The 26,912-nt window shown below is 47.9% G+C and overlaps 1 protein-coding gene across 6 annotated transcripts in view; it reads left to right on the top strand.

Annotated features, from left to right (window-relative positions):
* The window catches only part of TRMT12 (tRNA methyltransferase 12 homolog), a 207,657-nt gene extending 182,333 nt beyond the window's left edge, over positions 1-25,324 (top strand). For 3 of the 6 annotated variants that reach the window (XM_063936963.1, XM_063936964.1, XM_063936962.1), the window contains exon 8: positions 24,532-25,304. In XM_063936963.1, the coding sequence (XP_063793033.1) occupies positions 24,532-24,909 (378 nt within the window). In that variant the 3' untranslated portion in view covers positions 24,910-25,304. Of the gene's footprint in view, positions 1-24,531 lie in introns of all 6 variants that reach the window. The other 3 variants (XM_063936960.1, XM_063936965.1, XM_063936961.1) reach the window with 3 other exon arrangements.
* Positions 25,325-26,912: the final 1,588 nt, after the last annotated feature.

The raw sequence follows: 26,912 nt of genomic DNA, 5'->3' as shown, positions 1-26,912 counted from the left end.
CCTCCATCAGGAGGTCTGATTTCCTTTTTGTACTTTTTTGTTTTCACAATGGTGGCTGGCCTGCGAACAAGCAGACCTTGGCCAGATGGATTAGAATGGTGATTGCACAAGCTTATGCGCAGGCTGGACTCCCAGCTCCTGCTGCTATCAAGGCCCATTCTACTCGGTCGGTTGGACCTTCTTGGGCGGTGCACCATGGCGCATCCGCAAAACAATTGTGCAAGACGGCTACGTGGTCTTCTGTATCCACGTTCATCAGGTTCTATGCCAGTGATACTTCTGCCTCCCATGATGCTTCCTTTGTACGCGGGGTTCTTGTGCCCACTACAGTGCATCCCCTCCCATGAGGAACTGCTTTAGAACATCCCCGATGTTATTCCCTGTGAATCCCAGTGTACCCCGCTGCAGAAAAGGAGATTTATGGTAAGACTTATCATGGTTAAATCTCTTTCTGCGAGGTACACTGGATTCCACAGGACGCCCACTCTGACGCACTTAACTTCTTTGGGCTTGTGTGGCATTAGCCGCTGGTACCTTCTCCGGTCGTGAGAATGTGGTTCTATGTGGCTGACATCTGCCGTCTCTATTTTACCTGCTACTGCATTGGACTGGTTAACGAAACTGAGCTCCAGGGCCTGGGGGCGGGGCTATAGAGGAGGCTGTGCAGTGCATCCTGGGAACAGTCAAAGCTTTAGCCTGTTGGTGCCTTGGATCAAGATCCAACTCTACACCCCAATATTATTCCCTGTGGAAACCAGTGTACCTCGCAGAAAGAGATTTAACCGTGGTAAGTCTACCATAAATCTCCTTTTATGGCAGATCGTGTGGATTCTGGTCATCATGCATGTTGTGTTTATGGAGCTATTATTATTGGAATGCTTTGGGCTGTAGTCCAATCCACCCAATAGTTCTTCTGGCCCAGGTCCGGCGATACCCGCTCAGCAAGGGATGCAGAGCAGGGAGGCGCCAGGCTGGAGAGGCGCTCTCTCTGCTCTGCATCCCTGTGCTGAGGTCTCCTGCTGCTGCCGGCTGCTGCGCCCATCACACTGCAGCGGTGCCGGCAGCATGAAGCCTCCTCTCTCTCCCCCGCCAACACCACAGCCGCAGGCGTTAAAAAGTGGGCTGGCTACACGGACTCAGGGGGCGGAGCTACATGGGACAACAAGAGGATGACGTGCTGCTCCAGATCCAGCGGCTCCAGCCAGCCAGCCTGTGAGTACGTAAGTTGGGGAGAGTGAGTGAGAAAGTGTGTGTGTGTATGTGTTTCGTAGTATGTGTGTGGGGGGTTTGCGGGCTGTGGGGGCATAGTAATATACTGCTGGGGGAGTTATGAACAAGTGGTGCTACTGCTGGGGACATCATGTATGAGCAACACTACTACTGGGGGCGTTATGCATAAGCAGCGCAACTACTGGGGGCGTTATGTATCAGCAGCGCTACTGCTTGGTGCGTTACAGAGGCGTTATGTATAAGCAGCGCAACTACTTGGGTCGTTATTTATCAGCGGCACTACTGCTGGGGGCGTTATGTATCAGCGGCGCTACTACTGGGGGTGTTATGTATCAGCAGAGCTACTATTGAGGGCATTATGAATCAGCGGTGCTACTACTGGGGGTGTTATGTATCAGCGGTGCTACTGGGTGCCATATGTATAAGCGGCGCTACTACTGGGGGCATTATGTATCAGCGGTGCTACTACTGGGTGCATTATGTATAAGCGGCGCTACTACTGGGTGCGTTATGTATAAGCGGCGCTACTACTGGGTGCGTTATGTATAAGCAGCGCTACTACTGGGGGCATTATGTATCAGCGTTGCTACTACTGGGGTCGTTATGTATCAGCAGCGCAACTACTGGGGTCGTTATGTATCAGCGGTGCTACTATTGGGTGCATTATGTATAAGCGATGCTACTACTGGGGGCGTTATGGAGGTGTTATGTATAGGCAGCGCAACTACTGGGGTCGTTATTTATCGGCGGCACTACTACTGGGTGCATTATGTATCAGCGGTGCTGCAATTAGGGGAGTTATGTATCAGCGGCACTACTACTGGGTACGTTATGTATAAGCAGAGCTACTACTGGGGGCGTTATGTATCAGCGGTGCTACTACTGGGGGCGTTATGCATCAGGGGTGCTACTACTGGGTGCATTATGTATAACCGACGCTGCTACTGGGTGCTGCTACTGGGATGGAGGTGTTATGTATAAGAAGCACTACTACTGGGGGCGTTCTGTATCAGCAGCACTATTGCTGGGTGCATTATGGAGGCGTTATGTATAAGCAGTGCTACTACTGGGGGTGTTATGTATCAGTGGTGCTATTACTGGGGGTGTTATGTATCAGCGACGCTACTACTGGGGGCATTATGTATCAGTGGTGCTATTACTGGGGGCGTTATGTATCAGCGACACTACTACTGGGTGCATTATGTATAAGCAGCGCTACTACTGTGGGCGTTATGTATCAGCGGCGCTACTACTGGGTGCCTTATGTATCAGCGATGCTACTACTGGGTGCATTATGTATCAGCGGTGCTACTACTGGGTGCATTATCTATAAGCAGTGCTACTACTGGGTGCATTATGTATCAGCGGCGCTACTACTGGGGGCGTTATGTATCAGCAGCGCTAGTGCAGGGTGCGTTTTGGAGGCATTATGTATAAACCGCAACTACTGGGGGCGTTATGTATTAGCGACGCTACTACTGGGGGCATTATGTATCAGCGGCACTACTACTGGGGGTCGTTATGTATCAGCGGTGCTACTACTGGGTGCATTATTTATAAGTGGTGCTACTGCTGGGGGCGTTATGTGTCAGCAGCGCTACTGCTGGGTGCGTTATGTATAAGCAGCACAACTACTGGGGTCGTTATGTATCAGCGGTACTACTGCTGGGGGCGTTATGCATCAGCGGCGCTACTACGGGGGCGTTATGCATCAGCGGCGCTACTACTGGGGCGTTATTCGGGCGCTACTACTGGGGGCGTTATGTATCAGGGGCACTACTACTGAGGGCGTTATGCATCAGCGGTGCTACTACTGGGGGCGTTATGTATCAGGTGTGCTACTACTGGGGGCGTTTTGTATCAGCGGTGCTACTACTGTGGGTGTTCTGCATCAACGGCGCTACTGCTGGGGGCGTTATGCATCAGCGGCGCTACTACTGGGGGCATTATGCATCAGCGGCGCTACTACTGGGGGCGTTATGCATCAGCGGCGCTACTACCGGGGGCGTTATGTATCAGCAGTGCTACTACTGGGTGCCTTATGTTTAAACGGCGCTACTACTGGGGGCGTTATGTATAAGCAGCGCTACTTCTGGGGGCGTTATGTATCAGCGGCGCTACTACTGGGGGCGTTATGTATCAGCAGCGCTACTACTGGGGGCGTTATATATCAGCAGCGCTACTACTGGGTGCATTATGTATAAGCGGTGCTACTGCTGGGTGCGTTTTGATGGCATTTTGTATAAACAGCACAACTACTGGGGGCGTTATACATCAGCGACGCTACTACTGGGGGCATTATGCATCAGCGGCGCTACTACTGGGGGTGTTATGTATCAGCAGTGCTACTACTGGGGGAGTTATGTATCAGCGGCACTACTACTGGGGGTGTTATGTATCAGCGGCACTACTAATGGGGCTGTTATGTAACAGCGGTTGTGACGACGCTGCCGACCAGTTCCACAAATATGCCAATTTGAGAATTGCCACATGCGCCGTAAGGGGGGTCACTTTTGACACACGGGATTACTTAAATACTTTCAGCTGCCACCAGCAAAGACTTTTCAACGTATTACGGACGTTGCAGGCGTCTTTAGTTTTAGCTGTCTCACACACACACACTGCAATACTTAGAAAAATAGATAGGCGTGAGCCACACAGGCCATGAGTTCATAAGAACAACAGAATCAGAACTAAAATTAGGATTTTAATTTCAAGAATACTTCAGAGCTTTGGTTACAAAAAGGTTACAAAGATTATTAATTATATTTTAAAAACACACACAGAATACAGCAATCTCAATAAATGAAAAGGAAATAAAAACTTACAGAAACTCTATTCACTTACGCAAACAAGTTTTAAGTATTTCTAATGTGGGGGATTTCAAAAGATTACTCAGGTCATCTCCAGCATGTACTGTACTGTTTCCCCAAGAGATCACAGAAACGTTTTCATGAGAGGGACAGATATGGGGGGTCATTCCGAGTTGGTCGTAGCTGTGCTAAGTTTAGCACAGCTACGATCCTTAACTGAGACATGCGGGGGGACGCCCATCCCAGGGCTAGGTCCGCCCCCCCCCCCCTTTTCCCCCCGCACAAATACAAAAGCATCGCACAGAGGCGATGCCTTTGTATTTGAGGAGTAACTCCCGGCCAGCGCAGCTCCTGCGGCTGGCTGGGGGTTACTCGTCGCTCCCGCTGGCCGCATCGGCTGCGTGACACGCTCTTCCCAACGGTCCGGCCACGCCTGCGTTGGCCGGACCGCTCCCCCTCCCGCCGCCGTTTCAACCCCTTCCTGCCTAGCGACCATCTCTGTCTCAGAGGCGATCACTAGGCAACGATGACTGCCATGCGCCCGCGCATGCGCACATCCGACCCGATCGCACGGCTGCGAAGAAGTGCAGCGTGCGATCGGTTCGGAATGACCCCCATAGTCTCCAGCTTCAGCAGGCCCCCTCCCTTGGGATTTTTAACTATTTCCCTGTTGGACATACTTGGTGCTTGGCAACAGCCAAGGGGGGAGGTAAGGGGTGTACTGTATGAATCTCTTTCAAAGAAAGTGAGGTTTATGACATTAGCCAGGAAATAGGATCCCTGGTCTGTTTACAGCCCCTCTGTTTACATAACAAACAAATTGGCCTTATCAGCCCTCAATGTCCAGAGCTTGCAAATCTCTGCTTTTGATGTAGAAATGTCATCCCCCTTTACAATGGTTCAGTCAGGCACATCTCATCTCAAACTTTATGGTCTGCAGATATCCCCTGGTCTGGACCTATGGAGGTCAAATGCAGGATTTTACCTGTCAGCCATCTTGTCACATCTAGGCTGAAAGAATACAAAATTATATGTATGTTTGTGTATATATATATATATATATATATATATATAAGGCAAAATGTCTGGCACTCCCCCATGGGCTATCCGAGCCAAGCTCCTGCTCCGGTGCCCTCCCTCCCAGGCTGTGCAGTCTGGGTATTTATATTTTGGAAAGAACGAGGCGGCACTCAGGAGTCTATGGTGACCCACGTCACTGACTCATTGCTGCGCTACTGACCACTTGTTCACCTTGCCGTGATAAACTATCTGCATTGGTGTGTTGAGAACCCTTCTTTCTGTGCTGGATGGTAAAGGTATACCGCTGCAAGGTGAGACTCCATCTCAGGAGTTTCCTATTGTCTCCAGATAATCTATTAAGTTTACTCTGACCGACATCAGACACATTTTTACACGTTTGGTTCACATGATCCCCTGGTACTTTCAACTCTACATGGGTGAATATATTTACCTCTACATGGGTGAATATATTTACCAACGGGAGTACTATCATGATTAATGCTCACGGTGGGACAGGTGACTATGTTCTTCTCCCACATAATCTCACCTTGTGCCCTTTCCTGATATGGTGGCCGGGCCCTGAGGTGGGGGCGTCTTTTCCTACAAGTTGCTCTTGACAGGTTTCCCTGCACATCATTTGGGGTATACCTAGGACATTGGGATCCTTACCTAAATGTCCCTTTCTGAGATAAATGCTTCCTGATTTATCTCCCCAGCCTGTCTGACTGATCTGCGTCCTTACAGATGCTAAGTCAGGGTCAGCTGGTTGCCCTTTTTTGGTATAGTGGGCAAATATGTGTTTTGTGATGGGAACACTCTCTTTCGTACACAATGCTCCCTGTGTTGCTATCTCTGCTGTTAGTGTATGTGTTATAGCTGCGTCACAGCTACGGCCTTTGTCACTCTGCCCCATCTCCATAAGACTGGGGTCGCCCACCTCCATACACAACCTCTGTGAATAAACACTGTATACTTCTACACTCCTGTTACCTACACCTGGAGAGAGAGTAACATGTTCCTTTCCTGGCTCAGCCTCAGGAAAAGGTTGATAGGCCCTCCCCCTCAGAGGTTCTGCAGCATCTGACTGTGGCCCACCCCTCCCTGGCTGCTCTCTGTCAGGGCAGAAGGGGGTTTGCATGGCAGGACTTGCATCACACTCCTGTCCAAACCTTTTGTTCATCTTACCCCCTGGCACTTGTAAATGGGGATTTTCATTCTGATTAAACATAATTTCACACTTTTTACATACATCAGTGCCTATGTCAGGCACAGCCATTCCTGACACTGATAAGCTTTCTACTTCCATTGCTAAGTTGAAAGGAGACAGTTTCTTATCAGCAGAAATACTTTCTGATTCCTTTCCAAGGGTTAATGTGCAGCCCTTCTGCATTGCCCTCTGCTGGGTACCTATAGCTAGGCCACACCTCACATCAGGCACATCTTTATACAGTGTGCCCACATCATTCCCAGGTGTCTGTAACTCAATGGGTCTCGTGGTACCACAATGGGGAGAAATTTCCTCATTAACACATACCGGGGAAAATACACCTAGACACTTTTCCCAAACAATCTCTTCCAGCTCTCTGTTCAGCCTGGAGAGGTAAGTTTTCCACTGAAGCCTCAGTGTATGGGAATCCCTGCTGGGTGTCTGCATGCAAGAGCAGTGCAGGAAGGTGGGTCTGAGGGAGAGGGACAGCAATGTGTGTTACTCCCTTCTCCTCAGCTGTTGACACAGCCCCCTTCCCTGACACAACCCTGGTACCTAACATGCTGGCAGACGCATTATTTCCTACATTGATACATGCATAATCAGAATTACTGGTAACACGGGTACAAGAAAATACATCATCCTTATTATTATCCTGACTGGGTGCATCATCCTGGGGTAACACAACACAAGCATTTTCATCAATACAAGGAATCATTGCCCTTCCTTTACACATAGACATTTGCATGTTTTCGGGGCCCCTCAGTACCTGCAAATCAATTTGAGCATTTTCCTCAACAATACAGGGAGTAATTTCCTTGTCCCTACACATAGACATTGGCATGTTATCCGGATCACCCGGGGCCTGAGGGGGATTGGTGATAGCAAGAACAGCTGGCAACATTGCAGTATCAGTAATGACATCACCATCATTCATGTAGGTGGAGTGCGTTTGCCCCAAACCAGTTTAAAGTACCTCACTCTTCGGCAGGTTGGATAACACACACATGGGAACAGGGTCCCCTATCCCCACCTCGTGGTAAGATGCCTGTGGACAGACATGGTTACATCCTATCACGTTATCAGGGTGGCACGGGACACATTGTTGCATACAGCCTTCAACCCAACTACTGATACAGGTGGAACGTAATCTGCTAACTGCAGATCAGGGCATGCACTTTCTGACAGAATAGATTCAGCCCTGTGTAATGACAAAGAGTTATTTTCTAGTACACACTGGTTGGTAACATTCTCAGCATCGCATACATTGGCATTAATGTTGCGCGGATCAGCAGGTGTCCCCTGAGGAAAAGAAGGGTTAGTTCCTGCAACAATACAGTTCATTTCACTGGTATTTTCACAAGTCTCTGTCATAGTAGGAAATGCAAGATGTTCACGGGGCACTACGTTTTTACCCAGAGTCACTTCGGTGCAAGATCCAGCAGTATCACATAGCATTACAGGTACTGCACACAGAGCAATACAACTGCAAGGTTTAGCATCATCGCATACTACTTGAGATGATTCACATATTTCAACAGACTTAGAAATGTCAGGCACTGACTGTGCTATCAATTGTCCAAATTCAGTTCTCACGAACACATTCTTGGGAATAACATCTGACACTCCCACCTCTCTTGTCGACATAATCTCCTCCACAATCAGGTTCTCCTGAAAATCAGCCTCTTCCAGCTGCAAATTCTGTGCAGACGGTGATAATAGGCTGTTCGCACCAACAGCCCCTCCCAGTAGGGTACTCTGCACCTTGGGAGGTGAGAACTCAGTAACATAGTCCACACTGACTGTAGATGTTAGGGGTACCTGTTCCTCTTGGGGCAACCCTGCAGGCTGGACTACTGCTTCTTCCGCTGATAAAAGAAGCTTTCGTAGATGTTGTCTTTCATCATCCACTCTGCGACACTGATCATGCCAGAATGGGGTATCGAGCTTCCTCAAACTGTGAGCCTCTCTCCATGCATCTGCAAAACATTCCGCCAACTCACGCAGCAGGTACCCAGGACTCTCCTCGGGTCCTAACCACAGAAATGAGATTCTATACTGGCTGAAGGCGTTGCTCTCATCTTTCTGTACATAGGTGAGCTGCGTGATTATCTCCCTGCGGGAAGTGTTGCGGCAGGGTATACCCTGCAGCAGACATACTTTAATTAGCTCATCTGTACTCATCCTGGAAAACAGGTCAGCTGGGTCATCCTCCCCATTGCTCTTCTGGCGCTGTCTCGGATGGTTGCCCTGCAGTCGAGGCACTTTCAGCCTTCTCCCTGGTACTGGAAGAGGGGTCCGACTTCTGTCTGGTATCTGTTGTACTGTTCAAAGCCAGCTGATTTTCCAAAACGCAGCGGGCATTTGTTTGGCTGCCTCAGTCCCGGTGCAGCACAGTGTGATCCTCTGACCAGGGCTTGCTAACAGGAGAGTCTTTGCCTGCGGACTGACTTTTAAGCCTTGCCGGCTCCAGCTGGTATAGTCGGTCAGCCTGCCTTTCCTCCCTGGCAGCCTCACTTTCCAGAGCTGCTTGGCGTTTGGCAAGGGACTGTTGTACCAGCTGCATAAGGGTTGTCCAGTCTGGATATGTCTTCATAGATGAAATTGCAATCTGTAAATACTTATCCAGGTCAGGACCTTCAGTGTAGATGTAAGAGGTGCCTGACCTCCACTGGGTATTTGCAGTACTGTCCAAGTTCACATAGTCAGTCATACTAGGGACTTGATCCAGGCAAGGTTTAACGGTGACCTCCCTGGTCTCATGGTATCCGAGCCATCACTTTCTTGTTGCGATGCAATTTGTAGCTTACATTCTCTCTCAGCTACTCGGTTTGCAGAACTCTTTTCTGTCATAGTACGCTCCCTCTGCACCAGTTGTGCAGCACGGGCAAGCGCTATCTCTCTCTCCTCTCGTCGGTTTGCAGAAGTCGTTTCTGCCATAGAACTCTCCCTCTGCACCAGGTGTGCAGCACCTGCAGGCCCTATCTCTCTCTCCTCTCGTGCACTGGAACACTTTCTTCCTGTCCAGCACGCAGCTCTGACAGTTTCCAGGGATGGGGGGGAGAAGATCCACATTTGAGGCAGCCACAGCAGGCCTCACATCGATAAGAGTCCACATAAGAATCCAACGCCGCACTATTACTACCCGTAGTACATAATAGTCCAGTGCGCAATACATCTCTTACTGTCTCAGCAGCCCAGGCCGATGTATCATTCCCACACACAGGTTTGCAGCCATCATGATGCTCTGTATCTTTCCCATACTTGATATTAGTCGGAGAATATTCATCCAAGGCCATATGCACAGACCTCGCGTCGATAACAGACTCCACATCAGAAATCAGCATGGCACCATTACTACCCGCAGTACGTAACAGTCCAGTGCGCAATACATCCCCTACTGTCTCAGCAGCACAGGCCGATGCATCATTCCCACGCACAAATTTGCCATCATCCTTCATCAGATGCTTAGACTTAGTCATCTTTGATATCATTTTCGCCAAAATAAAATAATAGAAAAGAAAAACAAGAGAATGGGGATGGGAACAGAGATTTCCACTCACTGTGAGGATTTTAAAATTATAATAAAGCTCCGAGTTCTGATTCTGGTGAAGTGGATGTTCCGCTCACGGAATTATTACCACATTCACTTAAGTTCTTAGATAAAAACAAACAATTATCATCCCACCGCTTGCCACCACTTTGTGACGACGCTGCCGGCCAATTCCACAAATATGCCAATTTGAGAATTGCCACATGCGCCGTAAGGGGGTCACTTTTGACACACGGGATTACTTAAATACTTTCAGCTGCCACCAGCAAAGACTTTTCAACGTATTACGGACGTTGCAGGCGTCTTTAGCTTTACCTGTCACACACACACTGCAATACTTAGAAAAATAGATAGGCGTGAGCCACACAGGTCATGAGTTCATAAGAACAACAGAATCAGAAATAAAATTAGGATTTTAATTTCAAGAATACTTCAGAGCTTTGGTTACAAAAAGGTTACAAAGATTATTAATTATTTTCTCCGGCTGTGTCCACAGGTTATCCACAGGATAACATTGGGATATGCCGGAGCGACAGCGGAAATGGCACCAAATAGTCACGAGCTTTCTGGCCTCCCAGGATGCATTGGGCTCCTCTATTTAATCCCGCCCACCGACTCGGTCAAATCAGGGGTTTTTTGGTGCGGCAGGAGCCGGACCATGGTCACAGGGCTGCTGCTAAGGCAGCCCTAAGCTTTTGTTATTTTATTTTTATAGTCTTACTATGTTTTGAGTGATCTTTCCTAACAGCGTCTTAAGCGCATGCTGGAAAGAGTCGCTCCAACAACTCCCCACCGGGTTGCAACAACGCTTACCCGCGGGTATTAGTGCTGTCTCGACGGGCGTCTGTGTCGGATGTTCTAGCAGGTCCAGCTGACGTTACCAGGCTGTGGCCAGAGCATGGGGAGAAGGTAAGGCATCAATTCCACTTGCTAGGGGAATTCGAACACAGCCGCACTGTATTGGAGGAGACTACGAGACAGTGGCTGATGTGCCGCTACTCTTAAGTGCAACAGCACTACGCTGCAGGGATCATAGGTGCCAGGACTAGGCTGAGGCCGTGATCCTTGTGGTTTATGTCAGCAGTGGGGAGTCAGATGCTCTCCTGGTCACCCCTCCCCCCAGTTCATGACCAGTTTCCGTGCGTTTCCCGTCCATGAACTGATGACCTCACTTCCGTCTCAGACGCTACCACGAGGGTACTCGGTCGCAGCTTAGACGCTGCGGTTGTGTACACTAGAGTTGCCGCCGAGACAGGAGCATCTGCATAGACAGGAGCGTCTGCATACACTCATCGTTCACTGAGCGTCTGGGTCTCTCATCAGCTACCGGAGCGGCTGTGTACACCAGTAGCGTCTGAGTCCACTCAGCGTCTGTCGGGCGTATTGATTGATTCTGGAAGTGGGGTGAGTCTCCCTGTATACCACTCTAACTGAGTAAAGGATTATACAGTACTAAAATTCTTTCTGCTTGTTAGTATAAATAGTTAATTTTGGTACACAATGCATATGAGACCTGTACAGTACTGTTGTTTTCTGCATAACATGTCTGAGAAAACTTGTGATAATAGCTGTTTAAAAACAGAAGTGCAGTGATTGTAATCCTACATACTAAAAAAAGTATTCTGTGGTTGATTATATTCTTATATGACAATGTCTAATGATTAACATGTGACTGACTGCTAGTGTGATTGCTGACTTTTATATGTTTGTCAAGCATTGTTTCTGATCCTCAATTCAGGTGCTCGGATTGTGGTCAGATTGATATCACTTCTATATCCATATAGGTGATTTTCAGTCACAGAGAGTGTAGAGACGGAATATTTACCATGTCTATGAGCGGCAAAAGTGACGAGGACACTTTATCAGGGGCTCCTACACCTTTAACATGCTTATCTTGTAAGATAGGGATTTTGGATGAGATAACCCAGTATGTGGCTTATGAGGGGTTATGTGCTAACTGTTTTGCGTATAAGCAAACTAAAAAGCAGGCCCTAGTGCAGCAACCAGTAAAGCCACTATGGGGTATGTTTGCACAGACTTTGTCTGCAATAGCGGACAGATTAACACCTGCAGTTCCACCCCCGGGAATAGGTTACACTATTAACCCATACATGCAGCTCCCTCCTTATGGTTTGATGCCAACAGCTTCTACAAGTAGACAGGCTATTAATACCAGGGTAGATACATCCATGTTACAGACTACACAGGACGATACAACAGATGAGGATACAGTGTATTCAAATACCCCATATGACGACCAGTCGGAGGGCTTCAGCACAGAGGATATAGCTGAGCTCATTGATGCCATGAAAGCTATTATGTGTCTGGAGGACCAGCCAAAGCAGTGTCAAAGTCTAAGGCACCTAAGTTTAAACATCCAAAATCAGTTAGGACTGAGTTTCCGGCCCAATAAAAAGTATAAGATTCCGAAGAAATGGGATTCTTATTATCCTTTTCCAGCTGGGGACTGTTCAAAAAGGGAGGTTCCTCCTAAGGTTGATGCACATGTTGTACGACTTGTGCGTAAGTCTGCTATACCATTACCGTCTACCTCACTGGATGATGTCACGGATAGAAGATGAGATGGTTTCTTGAAAAATATTTTTTCTCTGACGTCCTAGTGGATGCTGGGAACTCCGTAAGGACCATGGGGAATAGCGGCTCCGCAGGAGACTGGGCACAAAAGTAAAAGCTTTATGACTAGCTGGTGTGCACTGGCTCCTCCCCCTATGACCCTCCTCCAAGCCTCAGTTAGATTTTTGTGCCCGGCCGAGAAGGGTGCATGCTAGGTAGCTCTCCTGAACTGCTTAGAGTAAAAGTTCAAATAGGTTTTTTATTTTCAGTGAGACCTGCTGGCAACAGGCTCACTGCATTGTGGGACTAAGGGGAGAAGAAGCGAACTCACCTGCATGCAGAGTGGATTGGGCTTCTTGGCTACTGGACATTAGCTCCAGAGGGACGATCACAGGCTCAGCTTGGATGGGTCCCGGAGCCGCGCCGCCGGCCCCCTTACAGAGCCAGAAGAGCGAAGAGGTCCGGAAAAATCGGCGGCAGAAGACGTTCCTGTCTTCAATAAGGTAGCGCACAGCACTGCAGCTGTGCGCCATTGCTCTCAGCACACTTCACACTCCGGTCACTGAGGGTGCAGGGCGCTGGGGGGGAGCGCCCTGAGACGCAATAAAACACGTTTTAAACCTTATATGGCTAAAGAAATGCATCACATATAGCTCCTGGGCTATATGGATGCATTTAACCCCTGCCAGTTTTCCTAAAAAAAGCGGGAGAAAAGGCCGCCGAAAAGGTGGCGGAGCCTATCTCCTCAGCACACAAGCGCCATTTTCCCTCACAGCTCCGCTGGAAGGACGGCTCCCTGACTCTCCCCTGCAGTCCTGCTACAGAATCAGGGTAAAACAAGAGAGGGGGGGCACTAATTGGCAGATAATACAAATACAGCAGCTATAGAAGGGAGAAACACTTATATAAGGTTATCCCTGTATATATATAGCGCTCTGGTGTGTGCTGGCAAACTCTCCCTCTGTCTCCCCAAAGGGCTCGTGGGGTCCTGTCCTCTATCAGAGCATTCCCTGTATGTGTGCTGTGTGTCGGTACGATTGTGTCGACATGTATGAGGAGGAAAATGATGTGGAGGCGGAGCAATTGCCTGTAATAGTGATGTCACCCCCTAGGGAGTCGACACCTGACTGGATGGTCGTATGGAAGGAATTACGTGACAGTGTCAGCACTTTGCAAAAAACTGTTGACGACATGAGACAGCCGGCAAATCAGTTAGTGCCTGTCCAGGCGTCTCAAACACCGTCAGGGGCTCTAAAGTGCCCGTTACCTCAGATGGTCGACACAGACCCAGACACGGATACTGACTCCAGCGTCGACGGTGACGAGACAAACGTAATGTCCAGTAGGGCCACACGTTACATGATCACGGCAATGAAGGAGGCTTTGAACATTTCTGATACTACAAGTACCACAAAAAGGGGTATTATGTGGGGTGTGAAAAAACTACCCATAGTTTTTCCTGAATCAGATGAATTAAATGAGGTGTGTGACAAAGCGTGGGTTTCCCCCGATAAAAAACTGCTGATTTCTAATAAATTATTGGCATTATACCCTTTCCCGCCAGAGGTTAGGGCGCGTTGGGAAACACCCCCTAGGGTAGATAAGGCGCTCACACGCTTATCAAAACAAGTGGCGTTGCCGTCTCCTGATACGGCCGCCCTCAAGGAACCAGCTGATAGAAAGCTGGAAAATATCCTAAAGGGTATATACACACATACTGGTGTTATACTACGACCAGCAATCGCCTCAGCCTGGATGTGCAGCGCTGGAGTGGCTTGGTCGGATTCCCTGACTGAAAATATTGATACCCTGGATAGGGACAGTATATTATTGACTATAGAGCATTTAAAGGATGCATTACTATATATGCGAGATGCACAGAGGGATATTTGCACCCTGGCATCAAGAGTAAGTGCGCTGTCCATTTCTGCCAGAAGAAGTTTATGGACACGACAGTGGTCAGGTGATGCGGATTCCAAACGGCATATGGAAGTTTTGCCGTATAAAGGGGAGGAGTTATTTGGGGTCGGTCTATCGGACCTGGTGGCCACGGCGACGGCTGGGAAATCCACCTTTTTACCCCAGGTCACCTCTCAGCAGAAAAAGACACCGCCTTTTCAAACTCAGTCCTTTCGTCCCCATAAGGGCAAGCGGGCAAAAGGCCACTCATTTCTGCCCCGGGGCAGAGGAAGGGGAAAAAGACTGCAGCAGGCAGCCTCTTCCCAGGATCAGAAGCCCTCCCCCGCTTCTGCCAAGTCTTCAGCATGACGCTGGGGCTTTACAAGCGGACTCAGGCACGGTGGGGGCCCGTCTCAAAAATTTCAACGCGCAGTGGGCTCACTCGCAAGTGGACCCCTGGATCCTGCAGGTAGTATCACAGGGGTACAAATTGGAATTCGAGACGTCTCCCCCTCGCCGGTTCCTGAAGTCTGCTCTACCAACGTCTCCCTCCGACAGGGAGGCAGTATTGGAAGCTATTCACAAGCTGTATTCCCAGCAGGTGATAATCAAGGTACCCCTCCTACAACAGGGAAAAGGGGTATTACTCCACGCTGTTTGTGGTACCGAAGCCGGACGGCTCGGTGAGACCGATTTTAAATCTGAAATCATTGAACACTTACATAAAAAGGTTCAAATTCAAGATGGAGTCACTCAGAGCAGTGATAGCGAACCTGGAAGAAGGGGACTATATGGTGTCTCTGGACATCAAAGATGCTTATCTCCATGTCCCAATCTACCCTTCTCACCAAGGGTACCTCAGGTTTGTGGTACAAAACTGTCATTATCAGTTTCAGACGCTGCCGTTTGGATTGTCCACGGCACCACGGGTCTTTACCAAGGTAATGGCCGAAATGATGATTCTTCTTCGAAGAAAAGGCGTCTTAATTATCCCTTACTTGGACGATCTCCTGATAAGGGCAAGGTCCAGGGAACAGTTAGAGGTCGGAGTAGCACTATCTCAGGTAGTGCTACGTCAGCACGGGTGGATTCTAAATATTCCAAAATCGCAGCTGATTCCAACAACACGTCTACTGTTCCTAGGGATGATTCTGGACACAGTCCAGAAAAAGGTGTTTCTCCCGGAGGAGAAGGCCAGGGAGTTATCCGAGCTAGTCAGGAACCTCCTGAAACCAGGACAAGTGTCAGTGCATCAATGCACAAGGGTCCTGGGAAAGATGGTGGCTTCTTACGAAGCGATTCCATTCGGAAGATTCCACGCAAGAACTTTTCAGTGGGATCTGCTGGACAAATGGTCCGGATCGCATCTTCAGATGCATCAGCGGATAACCCTATCTCCAAGGACAAGGGTGTCTCTCCTGTGGTGGTTGCAGAGTGCTCATCTTCTAGAGGGCCGCAGATTCGGCATTCAGGACTGGATTCTGGTGACCACGGATGCCAGCCTGAGAGGCTGGGGAGCAGTCACACAGGGAAGAAATTTCCAGGGCTTGTGGTCAAGCATGGAAACGTCTCTTCACATAAATATCCTGGAACTAAGGGCAATTTACAATGCCCTAAGTCAAGCAAGGCCTCTGCTTCAGGGTCAGTCGGTATTGATCCAATCGGACAACATCACGGCAGTCGCCCACGTAAACAGACAGGGCGGCACAAGAAGCAGGAGGGCAATGGCAGAAGCTGCAAGAATTCTTCGCTGGGCGGAAAATTATGTGACAGCACTGTCAGCGGTGTTCATTCCGGGAGTGGACAACTGGGAAGCAGACTTCCTCAGCAGACACGACCTCCACCCGGGGGAGTGGGGACTTCACCCAGAAGTCTTCCACGTGATTGTAAACCGTTGGGAAAAACCAAAGGTGGACATGATGGCGTCTCGTCTCAACAAGAAACTAGACAGATATTGCGCCAGGTCAAGGGACCCTCAGGCGATAGCGGTGGACGCTCTGGTAACACCGTGGGTGTACCAGTCAGTGTATGTGTTCCCTCCTCTGCCTCTCATACCCAAAGTATTGAGAATCATAAGAAGGAGAGGAGTAAGAACTATACTCGTGGCTCCGGATTGGCCAAGGAGGACTTGGTACCCGGAACTTCAAGAGATGCTCACTGAGGACCCGTGGCCTCTACCTCTAAGAAAGGACCTGCTCCAGCAGGGACCTTGTCTGTTCCAAGACTTACCGCGGCTGCGTTTGACGGCATGGAGGTTGAACGCCGGATCCTGAAGGAAAAAGGCATTCCAGATGAAGTCATCCCTACCCTGATCAAGGCCAGGAAGGATGTAACCGCGAAACATTATCACCGCATTTGGCGAAAATATGTTGCGTGGTGTGAGGCCAAGAAGGCCCCTACAGAGGAATTTCAACTGGGTCGTTTCCTGCATTTCCTGCAAACAGGACTATCTATGGGCCTAAAATTAGGGTCCATTAAGGTTCAAATTTCGGCCCTGTCAATATTCTTCCAAAAAGAACTGGCTTCAGTGCCTGAAGTTCAGACGTTTGTCAAAGGGGTACTGCATATACAGCCTCCTTTTGTGCCTCCAGTGGCACCTTGGGATCTCAATGTAGTGTTGAGTCTCCTAAAGTCACATTGGTTTGAACCACTCACCACTGTGGAATTAAAATATCTCACATGGAAAGTGGTCATGCTGTTAGCCCTGGCTTCAGCCAGGCGTGTCTCAGAATTGGCGGCTTTATCATATAAAAGCCCTTACCTAATTTTTCATTCAGACAGGGCAGAACTGAGGACTCGCCCTCAATTTCTCCCTAAGGTGGTTTCAGCGTTTCACATGAACCAGCCTATTGTGGTGCCTGCGGCTACTAGGGACTTGGAGGACTCCAAGTTGCTGGACGTAGTCAGGGCCCTGAAAATATATGTTTCCAGGACGGCTGGAGTCAGAAAATCTGACTCGCTGTTTATCCTGTATGCACCCAACAAGCTGGGTGCTCCTGCTTCTAAGCAGACGATTGCTCGTTGGATTTGTAGTACGATTCAGCTTGCACATTCTGTGGCAGGCCTGCCACAGCCAAAATCTGTAAAAGCCCATTCCACAAGGAAGGTGGGCTCATCTTGGGCGGCTGCCCGAGGGGTCTCGGCTTTACAACTTTGCCGAGCAGCTACTTGGTCAGGGGCAAACACGTTTGCTAAATTTTACAAATTCGATACCCTGGCTGAGGAGGACCTGGAGTTCTCTCATTCGGTGCTGCAGAGTCATCCGCACTCTCCCGCCCGTTTGGGAGCTTTGGTATAATCCCCATGGTCCTTACGGAGTTCCCAGCATCCACTAGGACGTCAGAGAAAATAAGAATTTACTTACCGATAATTCTATTTCTCATAGTCCGTAGTGGATGCTGGGCGCCCATCCCAAGTGCGGATTGTCTGCAATACTTGTATATAGTTATTGTTACAAAAATCGGGTTGTTTATTGTTGTGAGCCATCTTTTCAGAGGCTCCTACGTTTATCATACTGTTAACTGGGTTCAGATCACAAGTTGTACGGTGTGATTGGTGTGGCTGGTATGAGTCTTACCCGGGATTCAAGATCCTTCCTTATTATGTACGCTCGTCCGGGCACAGTATCCTAACTGAGGCTTGGAGGAGGGTCATAGGGGGAGGAGCCAGTGCACACCAGCTAGTCATAAAGCTTTTACTTTTGTGCCCAGTCTCCTGCGGAGCCGCTATTCCCCATGGTCCTTACGGAGTTCCCAGCATCCACTACGGACTATGAGAAATAGAATTATCGGTAAGTAAATTCTTATTTTCTCTCTCAGGGGCTGTAGTAAGGCCAGCTATGGCTTCAGCCTGGATAGCGAAAGCAGTGGTAAAATGGGCGGAGAAACTAGAGAGTGGCCTCGCCATACCTACCAGGGAGCAAGAGTCTCTGCTAAGCTACATAAAACAAGCTGCGCAATATTTGGAAGAAGGAGCAATTGATTTGGGTACGATTGCTTCTAAAGCATCAGCTTTAACGGTAGCCGCTCGTAGAGCAGTCTGGCTATGTACTTGGAAAGCGGATGCAGAATCCAAGAAAGCTCTTGAGGCGTTGCCTTTCACTGGGAATATTCTGTTCGGAAAGCAATTGACAGATAACCTTCTTGGATTCAGCTTCCGACTCCAGGATAAGTTTCCGGCTACCTATGCCCCTAAATCAAGGGGAGCAAAATTTCGGCCATTTCGATGGCAAGGTAGATCTAAAGGAAAGGTTGAGACTAACCAACCCCAGTACAATAAATCAGCTAAGGGCAAGAAGCAGTGGGCCAGTAGACGGCCAGCTTCCAAACCAGAGCAGAAGCCATCACTTTGCACACATTTGGCGGCAGTCGACGACAGATGCTTGGGTACAGAAGGTGGTATCTCTCGGTTATGGTTTCCCTTTCAGGAAGCAGCCTCCTCAAAGATTCTTTTGCACCAGTCCGTCTCGTGTAGAGTCGAAGGCCAGGGCTTTGCAAGAAGCAGTTCAGAAATTGCTTCAGTCTGGGGTAATTGTCCCGGTACCCCTACACAAAGGGGACAGGGGTTTTACTCAAACCTGTTTTTGATCCAGAAGCCAAATGGATCATTCCTACCAATTCTCAACCTCAAAGGCTTGAACGAATACATTTGGGTTCCAAAGTTTCACATGGAGACGTTACGCTCCATAGTATTGGCCATGGAACCAGGAGATTATCTCTGGATGTACAGGATGCTTACCTGCATATGCCCATAACACGGTCACATCAGTGTTACCTCAGGTTTGCCATCCTCCAGCAGCATTATCAGTTCCAGGCTTTGCCCTTTGGGCTAGCAACAGCTCCCAGGGTATTTACCAAGATTATGGTGGTTTTGGCAGCTTATCTCCGCAAGCACGGAATAAGAATTTTTCCATACCTAGACGATCTGTTAATCCTGGCTCAATCCCAGGAGTTACTTTTGAGCCATCTCCAACAGACAATAGCTTGTCTACAAAGACACGGATGGCTCATAAATTGGGAAAAGACGTCCCTGTAGCCATCACAACGGATGTTTCACTTGGGGGCCATATTGGATTCAAGTCTACAAAGGATTATCTTACCGGAGAAGAAGATCTCCAAGGTACAGGTAATGACTCAGGAATTGTTGCACAGTCAGACAGTTTCAGTCCATGCAGCAATGCGACTGATGGGGCTGATGGTGGAATATGCGCAATTCCACTCCAGACCCTTACAGCACCTCATTCTAACCAGATGGGACGGAAGACATCAGACAATAAAGAGACAGATGATAAAGCTTCCAGTAAGCGTAAAAAGCTTGGTGGCTACAGACTAACCATCTAGACAAGGGGAGACCCTTTTGGATAGCAGATTGGCAAGTACTGACAACGGATGCCAGTCTTCAAAGCTGGGGAGCAGTGTTCGAAAATGTGTGGTTCCAGGGAAAATGGACCACGAAGGAAAGTTGCCTGCCAATAAATTTGTTGGACATAAGGACCATATATATGGCTCTAGTTCAGGCAAAGGACATTCTGCAAGGAAGACCAGTCCAGATCCGTTCAGACAGTGCAACAGCAGTAGCGTACCTCAACTATCAGGGAGGAACTCACAGCAAAAGACTGATGGAAGAAGTAACTCACATACTAAGGTGGGCGGGTTTCCCTATTGCCCAGGGTAGTGAGGAAAGTAAAGCAGGCAGAGGGAGCCATAATTCTAATAGCTCCAGCCTGACCCAGAAGACATTGGTACATGGATCTACTAAGGATGTCCCTGGAAGCTCCAATTCTGCTTCCTCAACGTCCAGATCTACTAGTGCAGGGGCCTTGTTGTCACAGCCATCTGGAACGGCTGTCTTTGACGGCGTGGCTGTTGAAACCTCTATCCTAAAATCAAGAGGTTTTTCACAACAGGTAATTCAAACCATGCTTAGAGTAAGAAAGCCTTCTTCAGCTCGGATTTATCATCGAACATGGCAGGCCTATATTCTTTGGTGTAACAAGGGAGGTATGAATCCAAGATCTTTTAAAGTATCCAGGATTTTGGATTTTCTCCAAGCAGGAATGGATAAGGGTTTAAAAGTGGCTTCTTTGAGAGTTCAAGTATCAGCATTAACTGTATGGTTTCAGAAAAAGATTGCGAACCTGCAGGATGTGCGTACTTTCTTTCAGGGAATGTTGCATTCCTCCTGCAGTACCCTGGGATTTAAATCTGGTTCTTAAATTCCTTCAGGGGGCTCCGTTTGAACCGCTTAAGAGAGCAGATCTTAAGTGGTTAACGGCTAAAGTTCTCTTTCTACTGACAATGGCGTCAGCTAGAAGAGCGTCAGATTTAGGAGCGCTGTCGTGTAAGTCTCCTTTTCTGATCTTTTATCCAGATAAAGCAATTCTCAGAACTAGATCTGGTTATCTTCCGAAGGTGGTCTCAAAGTTTCACCTGAACGAAGATTGTAGTCCCAGCTTTTCAGGTATCGGGACTGTCTGCGGGAGAAGCGTCGCTGGATGTAGTCCGTGCATTAAGAATTTACGTGGAGCGTACCAGTGCCATCAGAAAGACAGATTCTCTCTTCATTCTCTACGGATTTCACAAGAGGGGATGGCCTGCTACTAAACAGACGCTAGCAAGATGGCTTCGAATGACAATCTCAGAAGCATATTCTCGTGCTGATCTCCCTGTTCCGGCTAATGTCTCTGCGCACTCTACACGTAGGATAGGTCCTTCATGGGCAGCACAGCATGGTGCTTCAGCAGAACAGATTTGTAAGGCAGCCACATGGTCTTCCATTAACACATTCATTAGACATTATGCCTTGGATACTTTTGCCTCTCATGACGCAGAATTCGGGCGAAAGGTTCTCCTGGCTAATCAGGAGCGTCCCCACCACTAATAATGGCTTTGGGAATCCCAATGTTATCCTGTGGATAACCTGTGGACCCAGACGGAGAAATATACCGTTATGGTAAGAACTTACCGTTGATAACAGGATTTCTCCTATGTCCACAGGGATCCCACCCTGACGCACCTGATTTGAGGATCCTGACAATCACTAAACCTCTTCCCTCTTGTATGGAAGGGTGTGCATGTGTGTTCTTATCGCCTGAATAGGGTTCTACATGATACCCCTGCCTAATTGCTGTGAAAGCAACTGATTTGACTGAGTCGGTGGGCGGGATTATATAGAGGAGCCCGATACATCCTGGGAGACCAGAAAGCTTGTGACTATTTGGTGCCATTTCCGCTGTCGCTCCGGCATATCCCAATGTTATCCTGTGGATACCTGTGGACATAGGAGAAATCCCGTTATCAACGGTAAGTTCTTACCATACCGGTATATTTAAAAACACACACAGAATACAGCAATCTCAATAAATGAAAAGGAAATAAAAACTTACAGAAACCCTATTCACTTACGCAAACAAGTTTTAAGTATTTCTGATGTGGGGGATTTCACAAGATTACTCGGCTCATCTCCAGCATGTACTGTACTGTTTCCCCAAGAGATCACACAAACTTTTTCATGAGAGAGACAGATATAGTCTCCAGCTTCATCAGGCCCCCTCCCTTGGGATTTTTTTACTATTTCCCTGTTGGACATACTTGGTGCTTGGCAACAGCTAAGGGGGGGGGGGGGGGTAAGGGGTGTACTGTATAAATCTCTTTCAAAGAAAGTGATGTTTATGACATTAGCCAGGAAATAGGATCCCTGGTCTGTTTACAGCCCCTCTGTTGACATAACAAATAAATTGGCTTTATCAGCCCTCAATGTCCAGAGCTTGCAAATCTCTGCTTTTGATGTAGAAATGTCATCCCCCTTTACAATGGTCCAGTCAGGCACATGTCATCTCAAACTTTATGGTCTGCAGATCTCCCCTGGTCTGGACCTATGGAAGTCAAATGCAGGATATTACCTATCAGCCATCTTGTCACATCTAGGCTGAAAGAATACAAAATTATATATATATATATATATATATATATATATATACACACACAGTCACTTGAAAACATTATTGGTGATTATTCCTGCAGGTAATCACCACACCTTAGATCACCTAAAATTTGTGATCCTCCTTTCTGTATTTAAACATGACAGTGGTGCTACTACTGGGTGCATTATTTATAAGCGGTGCTACTACTGTGGGCGTTATGCATCAGTGGCGCTACTACTGGGGGCGTTATGCATCAGCGGCGCTACTACTGGGGGCGTTATGCATCAGCGGCGTTACTACTGGGGGCGTTATGCATTAGCGGCGCTACTACTGGGTGCGTTATGTATAAGCGGCGCTACTACTGGGTGCGTTATGTATCAGCGGCGCTACTACTGGGGGCATTATGTATAAGCAGCGCAACTACTGGGGTCCTTATGTATCAGCGGCACTACTACTGGGGACGTTTTGTATCAGCGGCGCTACTACTGGGGGCATTATGTATCAGCAGCACTGCTACTGGGGGCATTATGTATTAGCAGCACTACTACTGGGTGCATTATGTATAAGCGGTGCTACTACTGGGGCGTTATGTATCAGCAGCGCTAGTGCTGGGTGCGTTTTGTAGGCATTATGTATAAACAGCGCAACTACTGGGGGTGTTATGTATCAGCGGCGCTACTACTGGGGGCATTATGTATCAGCGGCGCTACTACTGGGGGACTTATGCATCAGCGGCACTACAACTGGGGGAGTTATGCATCAGCGGCGCTACTACTGGGTGCATTATTTATAAGCGGTGCTACTACTGGGGGCAGTATGTTTCAGCGGTGCTACTGCTGGGAGCGTTATGTATCAGCAGCACTACTGCTGGGTGCGTTATGGAGGCGTTATGTATAAGCGGCGCTATTACTGGAGGCGTTATCTTTCAGCATCACTACTACTGGGGCATTATGGGTTATATTCAATTGAAGTCGGATTCATTCCAACATAAATTTGTAGGGAATGAATCCGACATGACCTATTCAATGACCCTCTCAATCCGACTTAAAAAAAAAAAAAGGTGCTGAAAGGGGGAGAGCAGCGGGGATACGGGGGAGAGCAGCGGCTACAGCAGCGTAGCCAGAGGATGGGGCACCAACGCCGCTCACAGCAGCGTCCTCCCGGCTCCAGCAAGCGGGACCTCACCACCGCCGCTCATGGCAGCGTCCTCCCGGCTCGATTGCTGGAGCTGGGAGGACGCCGCCGTGAGCAGCAGTGGTGTCCCATCCTCCAGCTACGCAGCTGTAGCCGGTGCTCTCCCCCGTCTCCCCGCTGCTGTCAGCACCCTCATCTCCATCCGACTTTTTTTAAAGCCATATTGAGATGGTCGGAAACGGGGCCAAAACCTGACGTCTTTGGTCCCGTTTCCAACAGAAGCATGCGGATCGGCGGCTATTCCGTGCTTTCTTACAAGTCGAATTCCCCGACTTGTCGAATAATTTTGGGGTATATTGAATAGGTCGGGAGCCCTTCCGACCTAAAAAAGTCGAAAACTGCCGTCTTTCCAACAGACGGCAGCTTTCGACTTTAATTGAATATACCGCTATGTATCTGCGGAGCTACTACTCGGGGTATTATGTATATAAGCGGCGCCACTATTTGCGGTGTAATGTGAATAAGATTGTGCTACTCTGGGGCGTAATTTGAAATAGGGGTACTATTGTGTGGCCACACCCATTCCTTGTGAGACCACACTCTTTTTTAACACGGGCCGTCCCTTTTGTAAATTATGGTAGGGCACAAATTTATAGTTTGCAGGGGGGCGCTGAACACCCTAGCATCGGCCCTGATTTGGCCCTTCTATGAAGCATAATGTAATTGTCATAAATAATAATGGGTAATGTCACAGCTAAAAATAAAAAAATATATATATTGTGTGGTTAAAATGAGAGCTGGAAAGCTAATAATACTTTAGTCAACTGCTGCATTCTATATTACAATAACAATAATAATTATTTGGTTTAATTTACAGTCAGAATTATTTTTAAAATTGGTCTTTAATATGGTTTCTAGCATATGCAATGCTATAAAGTGAATTCTGCCTTCAGAAACTAATTTATATGTTCCAAATTAAAAAAAAAAGAAGAATAAATACTGTTCCACATAATAGTTTCGTTGTGCAAATTGAATATTGTAATTTGTTAGGTCAGTCACAGGTTTGTGTGCGAGTGCTACTCTTTGTAAGGTTTCAATTTCTATGCTTTATTCAGCAGTCAGGATTGTTTATTGAAATACTTTATAAATAATAAGCTCTTATCACTGTTTTTCCTCCCAGTTATTGCTGCATAATTTAGCTGATCGTGTGAATTTGGGCCTTATCCCCACATCCGAGCCAAGTTACCACATAGCTTGTAAAGTACTGAAGAAAAACTATGGAGGAGTACTGCACATACACCACAATGTGGACTGCTTCCCTGAGGAACACCGAGCATTAGCTAACAAGGAGGTGGACGATGATCCTGGGAGTTGGAGGAGGGCGATTTGGAGGAAGTGGGCAGAGTCTGTAGAGATTAAAATCCAGTTTCTGCTAGAGCAGGTCCATGGTACACCATGGCAGACCAATATTGTGCGGGTGGAGAAGGTGAAATCATATGCACCACATGTGGACCATGTAGTCTTGGACCTTGACTGCCGACCTCTACAGGTGTCATGAATGGAGACTTTTTTTTTTTTTTATCTTTTTCTTTTTGTAACCACTTTCTACTCTGTACTACTGAACAGTAATAAAATATAGTGTACTGATTTAAAGATCCACTAAAGCTAAAATAGGGTTTGTTTGTTTGTTTGTTTGTTTGTATGTATGTATGTATGTATGCATGTATGTAAGAGCTGCTAATGACATTCGCATATATAGAGAGAGATTAATGGATTTAAAGGTTTTTAAGACTCCCAGTCAGTAAACCTTAAAATATGGACGTTGTGTGAAATATTTGTCAGAAATCGTAAGATATATTTGAACTTTGACATGTAGTGGTTCTCTTATATAAGACAATGGCCCTCATTCCGAGTTGATCGGTCGCAAGGCGATTTTAGCAGAGTTACACACGCTAAGCCGCCGCCTACTGGGAGTGAATCTTAGCTTCATAAAATTGCGACCGATGTATTCGCAATAATGCGATTACTAACTACTTAGCAGTTTCAGAGTAGCTCCAGACTTACTCTGCCTGTGCGATCATTTCAGTGCTTGTCGTTCCTGGTTGACGTCACAAACACACCCAGCGTTCGCCCAGGCACTCCCACCGTTTCCCCGGCCACTCCTGCGTTTGTTCCGGAAACGGTAGCGTTTTCAGCCACACGCCCCTGAAACGCCGTGTTTCCGCCCAGTAACACCCATTTCCTGTCAATCACATTACGTTCGCCGGAGCGAAGAAAAAGCCGTGAGTAAAAATACTTTCTTCATAGTAAAGTTACTTGGCGCAGTCGCAGTGCGAACATTGCGCATGCGTACTAAGCGGATTTTCACTGCGATGCGATGAAAAATACCGAGCGAACAACTCGGAATGAGGGCCAATGTCTATTGTGTTTGGTTTAATGGTCCTTTTCAAGTGTAAATGTATATGTGAATATTACGGACATTGCACAAACCATAACTTTACTATCACTTTGCATGTTATCACTGATGTACATTGTATTGTTACATGAGACCACGCCATGTTAGGCGTATGCTATGAAACATCGAAGAAGTCATTATCACACTAGGACAATCTTGTATTTGACCAAATACTGGTAAATCAGGCTTGGTTTTATGTAATAAATGGAAATTGGCAATTTTCTTAACTTCTATTTGTCTTCATAGGAATTGGCAGTATTTCTATCCTGCTTGGTGTGTGGGAGGCAGTCAATTGACCGCTGGTCGGGATCCCGGTGGTCAGGATACCGACACCGGAATCCCGACACCACCTGGAATGCCGGCGGTCGGGTCCACATCACCACCTGAGGGGGAATAGAACCCTGTGGCGTCCGAAGGTCACCACCAGGTCCGAAGCCCGGTGAGCACGCGAGGGGACACGCTGCGCTCGCTGCCGGATCCCGGCGTTGGTCTCCTGGCCGCTGTGATCTCTACCGCCGGGATCTCGTACTGATCCCTGCTATGTTCCTTGCTGTAAAAGTTCAGTTATTTGGGCTTCCCATGCCATTCAGTGCAGCCCTACGGGTATGGGTAGTTGGGTCGACCCAACTTAGGTCGACACTCATTAGGTCGACCACTGAAGGTCAACATTGCTCTTAGGTCGACATGGCCATTAGGTCAACATGCACTAGGTCGACAGGTCAAAAGGTCGACGTGTGTTTCTTGACTGTTTTTGGTGTCGTTTTCTCCGTAAAGTGACGGGGAACCCAAATTAGAGAACCGTGTCCCCTCGCATGGCTCGCTTCACTTGCCATGCTTCGGTCAAGGTGCTTCGGTTCGCTCAGCACAGATTATCATTCCAATCGTAGTCCACGTGGATCGTTAAGTGTGAAAAAATCCAAAAAAGTGAAAAACTCATGTCAACCTTTTGACTTGTCGACCTAGTACATGTCAACCTAAGGGCAATGTCGACCTTCAGGGGTCGACCTAAGTTGGGTTGACCTAACGACGTATCCCCAGCCCTACATACCATCCCATTTTCTCTTACGTCCTAGAGGATAGTGGGATCCACATTAGTACCATGGGGT

The sequence above is a fragment of the Pseudophryne corroboree genome, chromosome 8 (assembly GCF_028390025.1).
Source record: "Pseudophryne corroboree isolate aPseCor3 chromosome 8, aPseCor3.hap2, whole genome shotgun sequence".
Taxonomy (NCBI): domain Eukaryota; kingdom Metazoa; phylum Chordata; class Amphibia; order Anura; family Myobatrachidae; genus Pseudophryne; species Pseudophryne corroboree.
Note: the sequence above shows the minus strand (reverse complement) of the source record. Positions and strands in the feature narration are given on the sequence as shown.